Raw genomic sequence first — 16,821 nt, forward strand, 5'->3', positions numbered from 1 at the left:
AATTAAATATTAAAATAATATTAATAATTATATATAAAGTTATTTTATTAAAAGATTAAATTTAAAATTTTAAAAAAGTAAATATAATATTAAGTTATTATTAAAAAATAAAAAATAAAAAAATTATAAATAAAAAGATTAATAATTATATAAATAATATTATAAGTAATTAATTAAATAGATATTAATATATAAATAATACTTAAATTATTAAAAAAAAAAAATTAAAGAAAATTAATTAAATTAAATATTTAATATTATAATATATATAATAAAATTAAATATAATATAAAGACTTATTAAAAGGCTTTAAAGGTATTTAAAGAAAAATATAATAAATAATATTAATTAATTAAATAGATTATAATATTTATAAATAAATTTAAAGGTATAAAATTAATATTTTTAATTTACTTATTTAATTAATTTATTTACTTATTAATTATATTATATTTTAAATAAAATTAATTTAATTATATTTATTAAGTAAATAAAGTTAATTTAACTTTATTTATTATATAAATTAAATAATATATATTTAACTTCTATAAGGTAAGTAATTACTTATTAGTAAGAAAAGTAAAGATATTTACTTTATAATTACTTAAAAATTATATATTTACTCTACTTAGCCTTAAAGTAAAGTAAATATAGTAGTTTTAACCCTTATTATTATAAAAGATATAATTAGTACTAATCTCTCCTGCTAGGATTTCCTAATAGGGCTAAGCTATATAGCTATCTCTTATGTGAAAACGCTTGAGGGCTTAATATTAAATGCCCCATCTGATTGCAATCGCCTGATTTACGCATCTCCCCCGGATGGTATAAAGATAAAGATGAGCGATTAGCAGCTTCGGAGACGACAGGTTCTTACACGGAATCCCTACAAGACAACCACGGCTCTGCGTAATTCTAGGTGATTCTGCTCACGACAAGAAGAAATGTTACAAAAATTGCTCCAGGGCGTATTGTAATGGTTGTAAATAATTGCTTGGCCCGTGGATTCTCAGCCTTCGGCTGATTGTACCCCTTGCACCACCGCTCTAAAGTGCAAGGGGTGACGTAGTATTTTAGGTTTTAACAGAAGAATTTATCGGTAGTGCTCAAGGATGAGTTCTCACAGTTACCTTCTGCCTTGTGTCCCGACACTACTGTATTGTGATTCAGTTGGCCACTCTGTCAGTCTCGCATTAAGCTTCTCTATCTATAAACTATTAAAAGTACACAGAAAAACAAAGAGAGTTCCCACAGGATGTAAGAGAATCTGCCGGGGGCCGCTGAACAATAAGTAACGTTTTGGATCTTTGCTTCGTTCTTATCCCAGCTCACATCACGCCCGCTCTTAACTACCATCTCATGGCTATGCTCAAGATCTACCTTGCCATGAAAGCGAACTATAAATTCGCCCATATAAGGAGCTTTATCCTCGCTTATGTGGTTACGTTCGGTTGTGTAAGACTTCCTCATAGAATCCTGACCGAAGGATCCAGCAAATGCGTTAAAGGGACCTCTCCATTCGAATTCAGCTGAATTCGGATCGAAGCTGCCGAAGAGCATAGTGTTGTTCCCAGGTTCTACCAATAGGGGGTTCCTTCCGCTAGAGTTGGTCATTGGGGCTGTGAACTGGCTGCTGTCCGTTGCTCTGTAGACTCCAAGTCCATCATATACGCATTCGAATTCGTATCCGTCGTCCGTACTGGTCACGTCCTGTACCCTGCAGGTTGGATTGTTACGGCTCACAGTATCGGACGGATTAAGCCCGTACATGACTTCATTATAGTGAAAATCTGAGACAGTTTCCATGGCAAGGTCAACAGACGGCGGAAGAAATGTGTCGTCGCGATGTGCAAGGAGTTCGGACTGGTTGACGCCCTTGGGCCATCCATATAGAACGCCAATGAAGAGGTTTTTTGGGCGCGGCACGAGAGGTCTGCTATTCCCTGCAGCGGAATGCATAGGATCCAGTATAGACAGTACGCCAGTCAGCTCCCAGTTGACCGTACTTTCTGACTCCTTGCAAGTGCCATTACAACGATCGAGCTCGATTGAAATTTCCTATTCTTGAGTGTTAGATGACAGCCATTTCTCGTTTCTGGTTACAAGGACTTCCCTCCACTTACTATTGTTCCATTGTAGTATGTGCCAACCCATCGATGCAGCCAGACTGGACTGGTATGACCAATTTCCATCCGACATGCATCATTGCGTGCTTTTTCCTCGGGGCTAGGACCACTGTCACTACTGTCGCCGTCACTGCTTCCTCCGCCACTGCTTGATCCACCGTCATAGTCACCGCCGCCTCCTCCACCTCGACGAGCCTGCACGCAAAGCGCACTTGCAAGAAGCGTAACGATCAAGAGCTGAATACGAAGCGTGCTGAGATATGCCATTTCGATGACAGTTTACAAGCAGCAAGCCGGAAGGCTAGAGAAATAAAGAGACAATGAAAACGTGCCAGCGATGCGCAAGGTAAGCAGATTTCTTGATGGACGAAATTTACGCCGGTTGCGCTAATTAAAGGCTCGCGGAAGCGGTCTTTCCTCCTGCCCAATGCAAATCTTTACCCCCGTCACTTTAGCCGCACCAAGCGTTCGCCCAATAGCTAGCTACTGGTTTTGAATCCCTTCATTTAACGTTAACGTTATAAGATCTTTACTATTTCCCGAATCAAGGATCCCTTTCCTTAATCAATGACTCCCCCGTGCTAGACCTTCGGCACGTAAGGTCGAACACGGGGATAGGCCGGACTACAGGCTCCCACAAGTAGTCATTATTTTCACCCAACGGTGAATGGCATGGCGGGGGTGGGATTTCGACTGTGTAGTTTCAGCACGGGCCTGAACGGCCCACGGATCGCTTCGGGAGGGGGAAATTGGGGTTCCATTAGTTCTCTAGATTGTCACTGATCAGTGGGAGTGGTTGATGATAAAACTTTATTTTCCTAGTCCCACTTTACGGATGTATGTGGTAAAGTTGATTTGCCTTCGGCCAATCAAACATCTATAACGACGAGCGACAAATCTCTACTATGTAGGATAGTGGCGAGCGCGCGTTAAGGAAGACGCGAGATGAGGACACGTAAAGTGGAATTGAGTACTTCTAGACGACATGAAATAATACTCACATTGAAGGGAGTCTGAAACCCATGACATATTGCACCCGCCACGGGGTCTTTGCCTAAACATGGAGCTCTTTATTCATTCATCAAGAGATTCAAGACATCGAATTATTGTTTGCAAGATATGCGGTTTCGGCTATATATCCGACGAGGTTGTCTCCCACTCCAGATTCCATCCACTTACTGGGGTTGCGACTCCATGTTAACAGTTATCTCCGGATTGCGACTAGGACGGGGAGCGACGCTTACCATGGACTAATCGGACCGCATTGACATAGATCTTTCGTGAAACGACTCTATCGGCATTTGAAACATGCCATCTCCAGCATCTAACGTTGAGCTTTGCTGAAAGGCGTTGGTCCACGTCGGCTGAACGTCTTCCAATTCCGGTGTCATGACACTTAGCGAGGTCGTCGGACTTATATCGCTGTTGACACTACAGACTGTAGGTACTACGGAGTATTTAAACATGCCCATTCCATGACAGACTTGATGGCTCAGGTCACTCTTAAAGAACTTGAAGACCGAAATCAATGTAACTTAAATGGCAAGCTGGTGGCTTATATCCAAGAAGGAAGACTCGTCAGTCCACCCCACTGATAACACCCCCTTCCACCAACAGAGATTTTCAAAATTGAACCATACGAGAAAGAAACTCCCGTCGATTCAGTTATTGATGCAGTATCCCCTCAAATTTGTTGAGCCTCCCTAGCGTTCACTGACAGGGATTCGCACCAATAAGAACTACCTTCCTAGACTATACCTTTATTAACACTGATCTTCGCTGAGCCCTCATATCCACTTGCCATAAGAGTATACCGTAGAACTTGAGAAATTCGTACTCATGGCAAAGTGGGTATAGTCAGATGCAAGACTGGTCAATGGCTACTCTGGATATAAGGAGAAAGATAAAAAAAGGCTACTACGTGTGTAATTGGGTGTTTACGGGCGTGGCTGCGCGCTAGACTGTTTAATGTGTATGATGCAGCATATTGGAGTAACAAGTGGGATTGCCAAGAGCCTGAATTTCCCGAGTTTCTTCGGTAACAAATAAGATCTTTTCATAGTGATAAACTGAGAATCTTGTTAGTGACATAACACTGAGGTAAGGTACCTTCGGAAGGCTTAACACAATTTAGGGGATAATACAACAAATAATAATGCTTTCGTCACAGATTTGAGGGATTAAGCTCCGGTGCTATTTAGAAATGCTTAACTAAGCTGGAGCCGTTGAGTCTCAGATGTAGTCCGAGGACTCTAATTACTTTGAAGGAGATCTCCAAGCCTCCCTCTAATCTTCCTTCATTATATCGTTCACTGGCCCGCTGCCCGTGCTATAACTTCTCTCTTGATGCTCCGCCTCACTACCGTTTACATGACTATCGTCACTCCTCGATTACTCTAGCTTCATTACCGTTAAGGACGTTGCGTGTCACTTCTTTGTTATGCTCTTATACGTCAAATATCGCCAAGTCAACTCTGCCTTTCGAACACGCGCCCGTAACACAATGGAGATGAACCGGCCACATGCACAAAACCCCCAATATCACATGTTATGGGTACGCTCTATCTTGCGAACCTATTCCTTCCTTGCCTCTTCCCCGCCGGACCGGGAGGCCCCTCGGCTGTTAAAGTAAATATCTCTACTTCAGACACCTACGTCTCTTGAGATTCCCTTGGGCAGCGTTAAGGCATACCTATCCCCATAATAGCTAAAGAGTTCTTCAATCTCGTAAATTTTTGTTCTTAACCCAGTATATTATTTTATCGTTGGTTTATTAGTGACCAAGGTACGCCCCACAAGCCTTAACACTGTCCAAGGGATAGGAGCACATTGTGGCGAGAAATGGATACTGGAACGCGGCTGCTGGCCAGTAATATGACTAGGGTCAACTGTTCGGGATACGTTCGTCCGGGATACTGGAAAGACTGATGAGCTCGTCGATTGTAGCGGAGTCGCAGACGGCCTAAACCACACTTTACGCCTTACCGTCTTCGTCCTCGCCTGCATGCTGGCAGACTTTCCCGGGATGGTGGGCGTTGTGCCGGATCTCATGACGTTAGCGTGATGAGGGTCTTACTTCCGGTGCAACAGTCGTTAGTAGTCCGATCCCGCCCCCTTCGTGTGAAACATGTCGCAGTGTGCAACCTCAGCCCACCCACTCACTTTTGAAAAGACACACAACAAGGCATTTAAAAGGGTAGAAAAGGTAGATAGAGACTACCTAAGGTCTCGGGGCAATTCAGAAGATCTGAATACTCTGCAATTGCTCCTTTTGCGTTCCTACAATTTTCTTACCTGGCCCATAGGTTTGTAGTAGAGTCATTTAACACTGCCTGCTCTTTATCCCTGCGGCGGGGTTTCGGGATCTATTAGACCTATATAGCAAACCCTGTAAGACTTTATAATTCTTTTTACAGGGCTATTCCTAGCTAAACAGTTTAAAGGAAAGATTTTTTTAAGTAGGCTAATATCACCTAATTAGAATTAAAGTTAGCTAGGATAAATAGTATAAGCTATAGTAAGTAGCTTATATTTTACTTTTACCTTAGCTATATTACCTTATTACTAACTATAATAGTTATTAGTATATTTAATAAGTAAGTATAATAAATAAGTTATTATTAGCTAGGCTATATTTTTAAATTTATTTTATACTATAGTAAGTACTAGCTATTATAGCTAGACTAAATTTAGCTTATCTCTTAAGTAAGCTCTTATTAGTAGTCTATATATATATAACTAACTAACTTTTCTTATAGTAACCTTATTATAACTTTAGACCTCTCTTTTCCTCTTTTCTTTAGTCTTAAATAGCTTAATATAAAGCCTCTCTTTTATATAATAACCTATTAAGGCTTAGCCCCTTATATAATATAAGGTAAAGCAGTTAACTTTATAGATATTTATAGTATATTAGAGACTTATTTTTAAGTTATTTTAAAGAGGCTAAAAAGTAAAAAGGATTTTAATTTTATTTAAAGGTTAAAATATAAATAATTTAAAATAAATTAATTAAATAGTTAAGTATAAGGTTAATAGATTTTTAAAGCACTTACTTATTAACTATATTAATAAAATTTAGCTTAATATATATGTATATTATATATATACTTATCCTTAGTAAATATATTATTGCTATAACTGCTATTACTATAACTATAGCTATAATTGCCCCCTTATATTAGAAAGATAATCTAAGGGCAGGTTTAAGAGAAATTTACTAATAGAAGCTGTCTATATAAATGCGTAGTAGACTTGAAGTTGCAATTTCATAAGGGTCGTTAAAGTTCTCGTAATCTACTTCGCCTCTTGTCCTGTCTACTTGCCTAGCCCAGCCTCAGCTCACTCTCCCATATTTTGCCATGGTATAGCATAGAGCTAATAAGACATATACTAAGCCATCTGCACATCGTAAATAAATTGCTAACATTAAGAATTAAAGTTATGAAAACGGATGTGCTAGTTGCTCTCAAGCCTAGAGAAGGTGGGATTAAGCAACTGCCGAGGGGAAGCTATAATCCCTAGATATAAAGACTACAGCCAGGTAACCATGGAGAGACGCGGCATAAGAAATTCTTATCAAGTACTGACAGATTCACCTGCCACTAGGTCAGGTCTCGACACGCCCTAACAAAAGCCTTATTATAGTCTCCTGACTATTATTGTATAGGGGTATAAGCCTCTTTTACCTCTTAACCTTTCAAGTATATCGTTATGTCCATATAGCCAACAGGGTTAGTCGTACCTAAAATGAGTTAGTATTGCCGGCTGAATTATGCAGCCCTACACTTGAAGGTGTCAGGCGGTGATCTCCGCACTCCAACACCTTGCAAAACGGGATATCACCCCTAGATACAAGCCCACCTAAGTAGAGGCGTGATCTAGACCGCGCTTCATTCTGCGTACATCATGCCACAGAATCAGAAACCATAACTTAGAGATCACTTAATCCCTGTAGTATTTTAAGAAGCTATAGATGTAATTGCAAGCCGTTAGGAATAACTCAGGCTTTCAACAAGTTTATAAAGAACAGTATGTACTGCAGTAGAATGTTAACAGCTGAAAACTCATGCCGATATGATAATGATCAAATAAGTCGATAGAGACTAAGTCCTGGTGAAGGTTTAATAATCGTGCTAGCTTCTTATTAGGCTGGGACCAAGCCTCACCGTTCACGTTGCATGACGCTATAGACTACACATCAATCAGGTTTTAAAGAAACATTATACTACTGCCGAAACTATCGATTCAGGTTATGCTATAACCGTGACGAGTTAACGTACTATCAATCAGCTTACCGGGGAGAAAAGAATCGTAATACCTTGTCATTCCAATAGCAATTCCCGAAACGTCCAATAGGACCAGGCTAAAATCGGAGGCCCCTTCGGGAGGGTGGGCGGCAATGCAGGAAGCGGACAGACTCATTATTAGTGTAGGGAGTCCAAGGTTCCTCTTTGTAACAGCGGGAATCGGTGGTACTTCTATTACAGCAGAAATTAGGTGGGCAATAAGTACCTCTTGTTTGAGGCATTTTAATTGGACCGAACCCGCTGTTAGTACGGGAATTGAGGCTTGTGGGCACTGAGGAGATAAACGCGCCTAGCCTCGAGGTGTGTGCTGATCGTTTCCCACAAGCAACACAATCCGCCAATCGCCAATCCTTACTGAATGTTGTCGATCATATTTGTTTGCTAAAACGACAGGGACAAATCCTTGAAAAGACTAGCTGGCCTGCAAGATTACCGATGACATTTATCTCCACAATAGGGGTTTGTGATATCGCGGCTGCTGGTCCATGTCACCCGCGACGAAGTCAATTATGTGGGACTCCCCGGCATCGACCATTTCGACTATCCTGTTGAGACGTAGCGCATTGATTCTTCGATCTCGGCATTGGATAGCTCCTTGCAGATCTTCAAACCAATGTCTTAGCTTTGCTAGTGCCTAACTCTACTCGTTAGCGGTGACAATCATCATCTACAACATGATAGGGTTAGGATGCGAGTTCTGCTGAAGATTCCATGGACAGGGTATTTGCGATGTCAGCTTTATCCGTCGTTAGTAGTTTGCCCGTACATTGTTTCATGGTTGCGAGGTAGAGGGTTTTGTATATAGTGCTACCTATTACCTATAGCGCTTTCTGGTTATCTTATTCTTTCGCTCTTTTTTGGTCTGCTCGATTCTTACTGCCTAGTATGATTGACTTAGCCTCGCTTTATTATGGTCTCTTTCTTGCTGTTTTCGTCTTTACCTTTGCAAAAGCAATATCGCAAACAAGAGCCATCTGGAACCGTACCCACAGTTTTCACAATGCATACCTATACATGATCTGGATCGAGGCAGTAGTCAATTTTGTCTTTGCCCTCCTTACCTTCCTTTACCTCAATGAAATCATACCTGGAGAGTGAGTAGCTCAGTGATCAATATCATTACTATCTTGGCTGATCCGCTTCATATAGCCTTGGCTTTCTATTAGCCACCGTCATTCTATGGTCTATCCAAACGCAGCTCCTCCCACAGATTATCGCCAACCGAGTCGCTTTGATCATGACGAACAGGCGCCGAGCTCGGCATCTAAAATGGGGCCTTTTTATCTCTATTATCTGTGTCAACATCGCTGTTTGTTACATCTTTACTGTTGCGCATCTAGAGACAGCTACGTTTAAACAGAAATATGTCAACATAGTGTTTGAGAAGGCGGAGAAGTCATTTTTCCTCATTATCGACTTGACACTCAACTTATACTTCTTATACCTGGTGCGCTACCGTCTAATTGCCGACGGACTCAACAAGTACTGGAGGCTGTTCAATTTCAACTCTGGTATGGTGCTTATCTCGACATCGATGGATATATTTCTGCTGGGCTTTCTTAGCCTGCCAGACCCTTATCTGTGAATCTGCCCCCACATATCAGTCGACCTTGAGCTAACTTGTTGTACAGATATGTCCAATTTGCTCCTCTTGCATATATTGTCAAGCTCTACATTGAACTACTCATGGCCAACCTCATCTCCAAGGTCGTTAGAGGTCAATCACACAGCCGGGGAGGAGAGGGCTGGTACTCTGGCAGTCGAGACAAGTCCAACCCAACTAATTACGGCATTACCTCTCGTGTTGTTGTGAGTAGCACTCCCGCCGTACCTGCACGTGGAAACACTATGTTGGGTAGGATAGGTAAAGATTCAGTGACCAATGAGGGCTGTAATGGATCACAGGTTCATCTGGCTACTTATCCAGAGCCTCATGGCATCACTAAGACGATTGAGACTACTATTGTGGTGAGGGACAGGGATAGTGATCGAACTTCCAAGGATAGCATCTAGGGCAACCGAACACCCCGGGGGTTTTCCCTATCCATGCAGGGCCCCGTGCATTGACTAATATCTGTCAACCAACAACTACCAAGCCGGAAACACGGCCGTGCAGATGCCAATACGTTGCTCATGTGTCCTGACAGATGCAGGGTCGTGGATCCCGCTCACTACAAGAAGTCGTCCAGGCCCTTGTAAACTAAATTTGTTCCTGCGTACATTCTCACTCAACACTCTCATTCATTTTCAACATGCGTTGCCTCCACTCCTTGGCGTGTTGGTTCTTCCTCATCTTCATCTCCAACGGGGTTGCTATCGAGGAACCGAAAAGTGATTCTACAGGCACCTTGGAGATCGATTTGGTCTTTCCACGCAATGAATCGACATTTGTTCCCTCTTTGATGACGCCTTTTGTTTTTTCTTTCGGAACCCCCCAACTTGTCCCTATTCTCCTACCGTATCTTATTTATAGAGTCTACAATTACAGCGATACTACCAGTCATGTTCTTGCTGGCAGGATTGATAGGAGGTCTATCAATCTCTCAGACAACAATGACCCTCACTTCGAAGTCAATTACCATCGTCAGTTGGATGTTGAAGGCAAATGGCTTATGATGCTCATTTCTGGTGTTCTCGTTTGTTACGAGGATCGCCATAACTTATACAACAATTCACACTTTATTGACGCCAACTACACCGAGACCAACATTACTTTCACAACAAAGGGCCCTTCAGGACAGGTCGATCTCGCTGCTGAGACAAGCGACAAGAATTGTCCATCTCCAGTTGGACTCCACATCGATGTCCAAGACACGATGAAAATCCCGGAAGGTGATTTCCGTGCCGACGAAACGGTAGCAGAGGTCTGCGCAGTCGAGCCTCTGGTAACTTTGCCAGATAAATGTGTGGCTGTGACCCCTGCGGCTACATCAAGCATCGCCACCGAAATGTCTTTGCGGGTGTGCAGCACCAACTATGACAACAGGTCGGAAATCCCTGAGAGCTTTGGTTGTAAACCACTGGGTGGGAAAGAGAGTATGGGAGTGCAAGTTCTGTTTGGAGGGACCACTTGCTTAGCATTATTACTGGGAGCTCTAGCCTACATCTTGTAACATTACTTGGTACTCTTCTCTCTAGCTCATACCTCGCATACTAGTTTGAATGATCTGATACAATTTGCCTTCTCGGAATAAACTACTAAGTAGATCATGGTTATTCAACCAACAAGTGCTCATTTTGTAACCGTAAATCCGTGCTTGGCATGCTCAAGTTAATCAACAGACCTCACACCCTTGACACGATTCAGGGCTGGACCATTTCTCCTGATCTGATTATTTCTTGGCGAGTCTCTACCAACCTCGTATGCCAGCTTAAGCTTGGCCCATGTTGATTTTGCCAAGAGCTCGCTTTGTCAAATGGACTGCGACGTGGAGACAACATGCCATCTTCGCAATGGGGCCCCATGTACTCCCTCCCCACAGTAACCCTGAGGGTCCAAGGATCTTTTGAAAGTCACTCTAATATGTCTCAACCAACAACCAACACTCCAAACTAGCACTTCGAACCAACAGTTCGGCCGCCAGTCAAGCCGGGGAATGCGTCTGTATCTTGCAATGGCCGTGGTTATGGGGAACCATGTGAATTTGACTAGCCCAGCTACTCGTGGCAACATTTTGTAACGTAACAAAGAAGAGGGATTAATCTCTTGTGCCGTGCTGCATTTCGAAGACCCGAGGCAAAACTAGGTCTGTCAGGTCATTCAAGCGAAAGGGAGTTTTCAAAGTTGCCGGGGGGTTTCAGCCTTTCAAAGGAGATAATTTCTATAAGAGGCATCTTACCAGCGGCCACAAATATTATACCACAAACTACAGGCATTTCACCACAGTCATTCATTACAAACCCACTCATTCATTACCATTCATTCTTTTTTATATTTCCTTTTACTCTTTTCGCGCTGAGCTGCATTCACCATGTTGATTTCAACATGGCGTGTGACCGCGCTACTCTTGGCGTTTGTCAACCTCGCCTCTGGTCTGGAAAGAAACAGACTGGGAGCTAGCCCTTACTACCTGAACCACGATGATTGCCCGGAGCGGTGCAGCATATCTGGTCCTGAGCCAGGTAACTGGTCCGTTTACCAGGATCTCACGCAGCTCAGGAAGTGTCAGGAAACCATGTTCTTTGCCTTCTCCCTCTTTAATCCTATCGATGAAGATTCTACTCATCGCATTCATGCCTGTACATCATTTGGCCCAGACTTCTCACTTCTTCCCAACGCCACCACCATACAAGCCGCTGCTTCTTCTCCCATCAGTATCGATTATGAGATTGGTTGGCACAAGGGCGGGTTTGAACTGGCTGCTTCTGGAATTCGTTCCATCACCAGGCAAGCTCGCCACTACCTGAGTCATGGACACGGGACTGCAGATAGGCCTGCTATCATGTTTGCTCAGTCGGGACAAGCCACTCTTGGTCTATATGTTGGCGAAAGCCTCGGAAGTCAAGTTATTGGCTCTTCTGCGCTCCAAATGTTGGAGAACAGCCTTGACAACTTGAATGTTACAGGATCCAATCTGGCTATGCAACTATGCGTTCCAGATTCTGGTAATTCTCATTCATATGGTCTCATGGTGGCAAGCAACGGAACCTTTGCTTCCATCCAGAACGCTGTTCAGTCGTGGGCTAACGGAACCTGTCTGTCCTTTCCGGAGTCTACAACCATGACCGGCGAGGCGTTTGTACGCCAAGCCGCTAGATGTTCTGACTGACGTCAAGAACTCTACCAGGCCAGCAAAGCCCGTATCTACAAGCAGCGAGCATGGCCGACGCCACCAACATCTTCATGTCCGTGCTGAGTGCAGAACCACCTGGGTCGAGTCTGGGGACAGTTGCGCTAAACTGGCACAGAGATGCGGCATCTCGGCCAGCGACTTCACCATGTACAATCCAGGATCCAAGTTCTGTGCTGGGCTGGTGCCTAAGCAACACGTGTGCTGCTCAAAAGGAGATCTTCCTGACCTCCGACCTACCAAGAACAAAGACGGTTCTTGCCACGCCTACAAGGTTGGCAAGGGTGACAACTGTGCAAGCATAGCCGTCGAGAATGGTCTTAAGGTTGAAGATCTTGAGAAGTTCAACAAGAAAGCATGGGGTTGGGCTAGATGCAAGAGACTGTTCTACCAGACTGTCATGTGTTTGAGTGAAGGAACTCCCCCGTTCCCTGACGAAATCGCCAATGTAAACTGTGGTCCGCAAAAGCCAGGAACCAAGAAGACTGGGGATACCACCGATATATCTGATCTTAACCCTTGTCCTCTCAATGCCTGTTGCAATATCTGGGGCCAATGCGGAATCACCAAGGAGTTTTGCACTGATACCAGTACTGATGCCCCCGGAACTGCCAAGGAGGGCACCAACGGTTGCATCTCCAACTGTGGTACCAAAATTGTCAACAGTGGCGGTGGTGGCACAATCAAAATTGGTTACTTCCAAGGTTACGGTATGGGCCGGCCTTGCCTCTACCAAGATGCCTCCCAGATCGACACCTCGAAGTACACGCACTTGCACTTTGCGTTCGGCACTCTTACTAAGGATTTTGATGTTGAAGTGGGAGACAAGCTCTCTCAGTATCAGTTCAAAAACTTTGCACGTTTGACTGGCGTCAAAAGGTTCCTTTCATTTGGTGGCTGGGACTTTTCAGCCCTCCCTGCGACGTATTCCATCTTTCGAGAAGGTGTAAAACCCGCCAATCGACTCAACATGGCCAAGAAGATCGCCGCGTTCATTGTTGAGCACAAGCTTGACAGTGTCGACATTGACTGGGAGTACCCTGGAGCACCTGATATTCCTGGCATTCCCCCAGCTGACAAAGATGAAGGGAAGAACTACCTCGCTTTCCTTGTCGTCTTGAAGAACCTGTTAAAGGGCAAGTCGGTATCTATCGCTGCTCCCTCTTCTTACTGGTACTTGAAGCAGTATCCTATCAAGGATATTGGTAAGGTCGTGGACTATATTGTCTACATGACATACGATCTTCATGGACAGTGGGAAACAGAGAATTCTCATTCGCAGGAAGGCTGTGCATTTGGTAACTGCCTTCGCAGTCAGGTCAATCTCACTGAGACTCAGTACTCGCTAGCCATGATTACCAAGGCTGGTGTCCCAAGCAACAAGGTCATTGTTGGTGTCACAAGCTATGGGCGATCGTTCAAGATGGCCTCGGCTGGTTGTTATGGCCCAGACTGCTTCTACACTGGCAGCAAGATACACTCAGACGCCAAGGAGGGCAAGTGTACTGGTCAAGCGGGCTATATTGCCGATGCTGAGATCGCAGAGATTCTCAAGGACAAAAGCCGCGTTGTCAAACACTTTATTGACTCAACAAGCCACAGCGACCTATTGATAGGGTTTCCATCTTCAATTACACTTTTTTAAGCATTATAACTCTAATGCCCTTATATATAACCTTTACCCTACTATAAGGTTTAAAAGGGGTATAAAATATATTACTTACTTTTATCCCTTTTTTTCTCTTTCCTTTATTAATATTAATATAACCTAATATATTATAAGTTATTAAATAGTAACTATATTTCCTTAATAACTAAATTAATAATAGTCTAAATACTTAAAAAGGTAAAGAATATATAAATAATAGCTATTTTTATTAAAATATATCTAATAGAGGATATTAAAGTAGCTATTAGCTATTTTAATTATAAAAAGAATATATTAATTTTATTCCTAGGAATTATAATATTTCTTAATAATATCTATTATAAAGACTAATAAAAGCTTAAAAGATATAATACTTTTAATAATATTATAGACTTTTTTAATAGCTTAATTAATAATATATTTATTAAAATATACTATTTTAGCTATATAGCCTTTTTAATATCTTTAATTACTTATTATAGTAATAGAAAATAAAAAGCCTTAAAGAGGGTTATTAAGCTTAAAGATACTATTAAGGATAATATTTTTAAATAGAAAGACCTTAAGTTACTATAGGCTATCTTTAACCTATAAGAGTAACTAGCTAATTAAGAGGATAGAGAAATTATAATATTACTTTATTACTAGCATTAATAGGGGGGAAATCAATTATAAGCTAAAAAGCTAAACGCAATTACACAATAAAGCACACCTATTAAAGCCACAGCGACATTCTCATATACGACAACACCGAATGGGTATCGTATATGAGCCCCAGCACCAAGATGGATCGCGAGACTGTGTACAAGGCGTTCGGCATGGGCGGCACCACCGATTGGGCCGTCGATCTTCAGGAGTATCACGATGTCCCCAAGCCCTCCAAGTCTTGGGCTATCTTCAAGGAAGACGCAGCAAGCGGTTACGATCCCCTTCTAGACAACGAGAGATCTGGTAACTGGACGAAGATGGGCTGCGATTCACCAGTCATGCGCGATTTCAAGGGATACACAGCACCTGGGTTGTGGAGGGAAGCGGGCACCGATGGTGCCTGGAAAGATCTGCTGAAGATTTGGTATGATTTGGATGAGAAAAGAGGCTACACATTAAGCCAGTCGATCAGCTTGAATATTAGGATTACGCCAAGGCCCAATTGCCATCAGTTGAAGGACACAGACTGCGATCAGCTGGCAGAGTGCATGCAGGAGATGAACAGCGATGTGTCAGGACCTGCGGGAGTGTTCATCTGGAATTCCTTGTCCAAAATCCACAAAATGTCCAGCTCCTACTACGATGCTGTGACCGAAGCGGCTGTTTTTATCGCCTTCGATCTCGACTCTTTTGGCAACAAGTTTGCACCAATCCCTGAAGCGGAAGACAAGACATGGATTCTTGTGCTTGTTGATCTTCTTACCTGGGGTACTTCTTCAATCGCCGCGTAAGCCTCCACACAAACCCATCAATGCCCTCACTCTAGCTAACATATTCTCAGTCCATTCTTCAACTCACAGCTTCGCGGACTTCCCTACTTTAAGGGCAATCCGAATACCCACGACAACATCAAGGACACGACGATGACTTTCATTGGACAAAGCACAACTGTGGCGAAGGATCTAATGAGTGGAGATGAGACAGAGTAAGTTTGCAGCCGTTCTACACCAAGGCAATAGTAAGTACTAACGCGATGCACAGCACTACATGGACAGTGGAGAAGAGAGACGATTTCAAGAGCTACATGGGCCAGGTGCTCGACGGATGGCAAAAGCTTGCCAATGCTTCAGTAGCCTCGCTTTTCAATGGCTCTGATCTGGAATCTGTCAAGACACTTTGGAGCCTTATTTCAGATGGGAAAATGACTGAAGCCGCCGTCAGCGGCGACGGGTCGAAAATTATCAAGAATGAGGGCGTGAGCACCATCGACCTCAGGAAACATGTTGCAAAGACGTTCTATGGATATATCATTCCGACGGTATGGAGAGTCTCTGAAACGTATGCTTTCATTCTTGACTCGGGTTACGACTGTTACGCGGAATATCCTTCCGAGGACTACGTGACCAAAGAAGCCATGGATGCTACCAGCACCTGTTATGGCGGACGACGTTACTACTTGGTCTACCCGAAAGAAGACAACATTGGAGGCTGCATTAATGATTGCACCTGGAACGGTCAATGTTCAACAACTTGCAGAAAGAACAAGTTCATTGCTCCACCAGGTCTATCAACTCTCAACGCCACCAGTTTTGGAGGCATCACGGCACAGGATCTCGTCGTCGGGTAAGTCACTGAATCTTTCCTCATGTCTGCGAATCATGTCACTAACCAGCGACACAGCTCCGTCCGAACTTACGAGCAAAACGGGAAGAAGAACACAGCCAAGTATGATGATCTAGTCGCCGGCGATCTCAACACGGACGATCTTCTCGACCTCGATGTCACTACGCCCGGTATCATGCGCCTTCCAGTATGCAGCCCCGAACGCGCATATCAATCGTGGGACACGACCTCCAAGGGCTCCAGCGCCTTCTACCCATGCGACATCCCCCCCGGGCAGAGGTCATGCAAAGCCTCGACTTTCACGTACAAGGACGACACGAGCAACGCATCTCCGTTGGCGTCGGACTGCGAGATCATGATCAGTAACTTCCAGAATGACGGCTCGACCAAGTGGACAACACAGACAGCGGATCGTCAGCACAGGGAGCTTGGACACTATGGCACCTGCGCCTTTGGAGTTGAGGCAACGAAGCTCAATGGAAACATACACTTCCATTTCGGTGGCGGGGACCTCACAGAGGCTATCACTACTGCTATCAAGAAGTTTAAGAAGAATGGCAAGATCGGTGCGTCTGGTACGGTGGATTGTGCTGGCAATACAAGCAAGTCGCAGCCTGTCTTATGGGGCATCTACCATCATTCCTAGATACAGTAGTCAAGTAGTTAGTTAATGCAGT

The 16,821-nt window shown here is 43.3% G+C and overlaps 7 protein-coding genes across 7 annotated transcripts, besides 10 other annotated features; 5 read left to right on the plus strand and 2 right to left on the minus strand.

Moving 5' to 3' along the window:
* Positions 1–105: a repeat region.
* Positions 106–369: a repeat region.
* Positions 345–532: a microsatellite.
* A 53-nt stretch (positions 533–585) lies between these two features.
* Positions 586–622: a repeat region.
* A 581-nt stretch (positions 623–1,203) lies between these two features.
* FPSE_12210 (uncharacterized protein) lies at positions 1,204–2,393 on the minus strand (the record flags this gene model as incomplete). Its single annotated transcript, XM_009265327.1, has 2 exons — positions 1,204–2,058; positions 2,124–2,393. The coding sequence occupies 2 exons, from the start codon at positions 2,391–2,393 to the stop codon at positions 1,204–1,206; spliced, it is 1,125 nt and encodes a 374-aa protein (XP_009263602.1).
* Positions 2,394–4,629: 2,236 nt separating this feature from the next.
* Positions 4,630–5,898, plus strand: FPSE_12209 (uncharacterized protein; the record flags this gene model as incomplete). The annotated part of the gene is made up of 8 exons (XM_009265326.1): positions 4,630–4,754; positions 4,904–4,911; positions 5,009–5,180; positions 5,633–5,643; positions 5,711–5,722; positions 5,755–5,784; positions 5,820–5,831; positions 5,885–5,898. 8 exons carry the CDS (start codon positions 4,630–4,632, stop codon positions 5,896–5,898), a joined length of 384 nt encoding a protein of 127 aa, XP_009263601.1.
* Positions 5,757–5,779: a repeat region.
* Positions 5,899–6,087: 189 nt separating the features above from the next.
* Positions 6,088–6,155: a repeat region.
* A 26-nt stretch (positions 6,156–6,181) lies between these two features.
* Positions 6,182–6,235: a repeat region.
* Positions 6,236–7,290: 1,055 nt separating this feature from the next.
* On the minus strand, positions 7,291–7,550 carry FPSE_12208 (uncharacterized protein; the record flags this gene model as incomplete). The annotated part of the gene is made up of 2 exons (XM_009265325.1): positions 7,291–7,319; positions 7,409–7,550. The coding sequence occupies 2 exons, from the start codon at positions 7,548–7,550 to the stop codon at positions 7,291–7,293; spliced, it is 171 nt and encodes a 56-aa protein (XP_009263600.1).
* Positions 7,551–8,449: 899 nt separating this feature from the next.
* Positions 8,450–9,448, plus strand: FPSE_12207 (uncharacterized protein; the record flags this gene model as incomplete). Its single annotated transcript, XM_009265324.1, has 4 exons — positions 8,450–8,529; positions 8,585–8,917; positions 9,067–9,244; positions 9,341–9,448. The coding sequence occupies 4 exons, from the start codon at positions 8,450–8,452 to the stop codon at positions 9,446–9,448; spliced, it is 699 nt and encodes a 232-aa protein (XP_009263599.1).
* Positions 9,449–9,687: 239 nt separating this feature from the next.
* FPSE_12206 (uncharacterized protein) lies at positions 9,688–10,548 on the plus strand (the record flags this gene model as incomplete). The annotated part of the gene is made up of 1 exon (XM_009265323.1): positions 9,688–10,548. One exon carries the CDS (start codon positions 9,688–9,690, stop codon positions 10,546–10,548), a length of 861 nt encoding a protein of 286 aa, XP_009263598.1.
* An 858-nt stretch (positions 10,549–11,406) lies between these two features.
* Positions 11,407–13,870, plus strand: FPSE_12205 (uncharacterized protein; the record flags this gene model as incomplete). Its single annotated transcript, XM_009265322.1, has 2 exons — positions 11,407–12,174; positions 12,212–13,870. 2 exons carry the CDS (start codon positions 11,407–11,409, stop codon positions 13,868–13,870), a joined length of 2,427 nt encoding a protein of 808 aa, XP_009263597.1.
* A 103-nt stretch (positions 13,871–13,973) lies between these two features.
* Positions 13,974–14,113: a repeat region.
* A 23-nt stretch (positions 14,114–14,136) lies between these two features.
* Positions 14,137–14,178: a repeat region.
* A 6-nt stretch (positions 14,179–14,184) lies between these two features.
* Positions 14,185–14,315: a repeat region.
* Positions 14,316–14,658: 343 nt separating this feature from the next.
* On the plus strand, positions 14,659–16,790 carry FPSE_12204 (uncharacterized protein; the record flags this gene model as incomplete). The annotated part of the gene is made up of 4 exons (XM_009265321.1): positions 14,659–15,308; positions 15,363–15,506; positions 15,563–16,144; positions 16,202–16,790. 4 exons carry the CDS (start codon positions 14,659–14,661, stop codon positions 16,788–16,790), a joined length of 1,965 nt encoding a protein of 654 aa, XP_009263596.1.
* Between the last annotated feature and the right edge of the window lie 31 nt (positions 16,791–16,821).

This window comes from Fusarium pseudograminearum, chromosome 1 (assembly GCF_000303195.2).
Source record: "Fusarium pseudograminearum CS3096 chromosome 1, whole genome shotgun sequence".
Classification (NCBI taxonomy): Eukaryota; Fungi; Ascomycota; class Sordariomycetes; order Hypocreales; family Nectriaceae; genus Fusarium; species Fusarium pseudograminearum.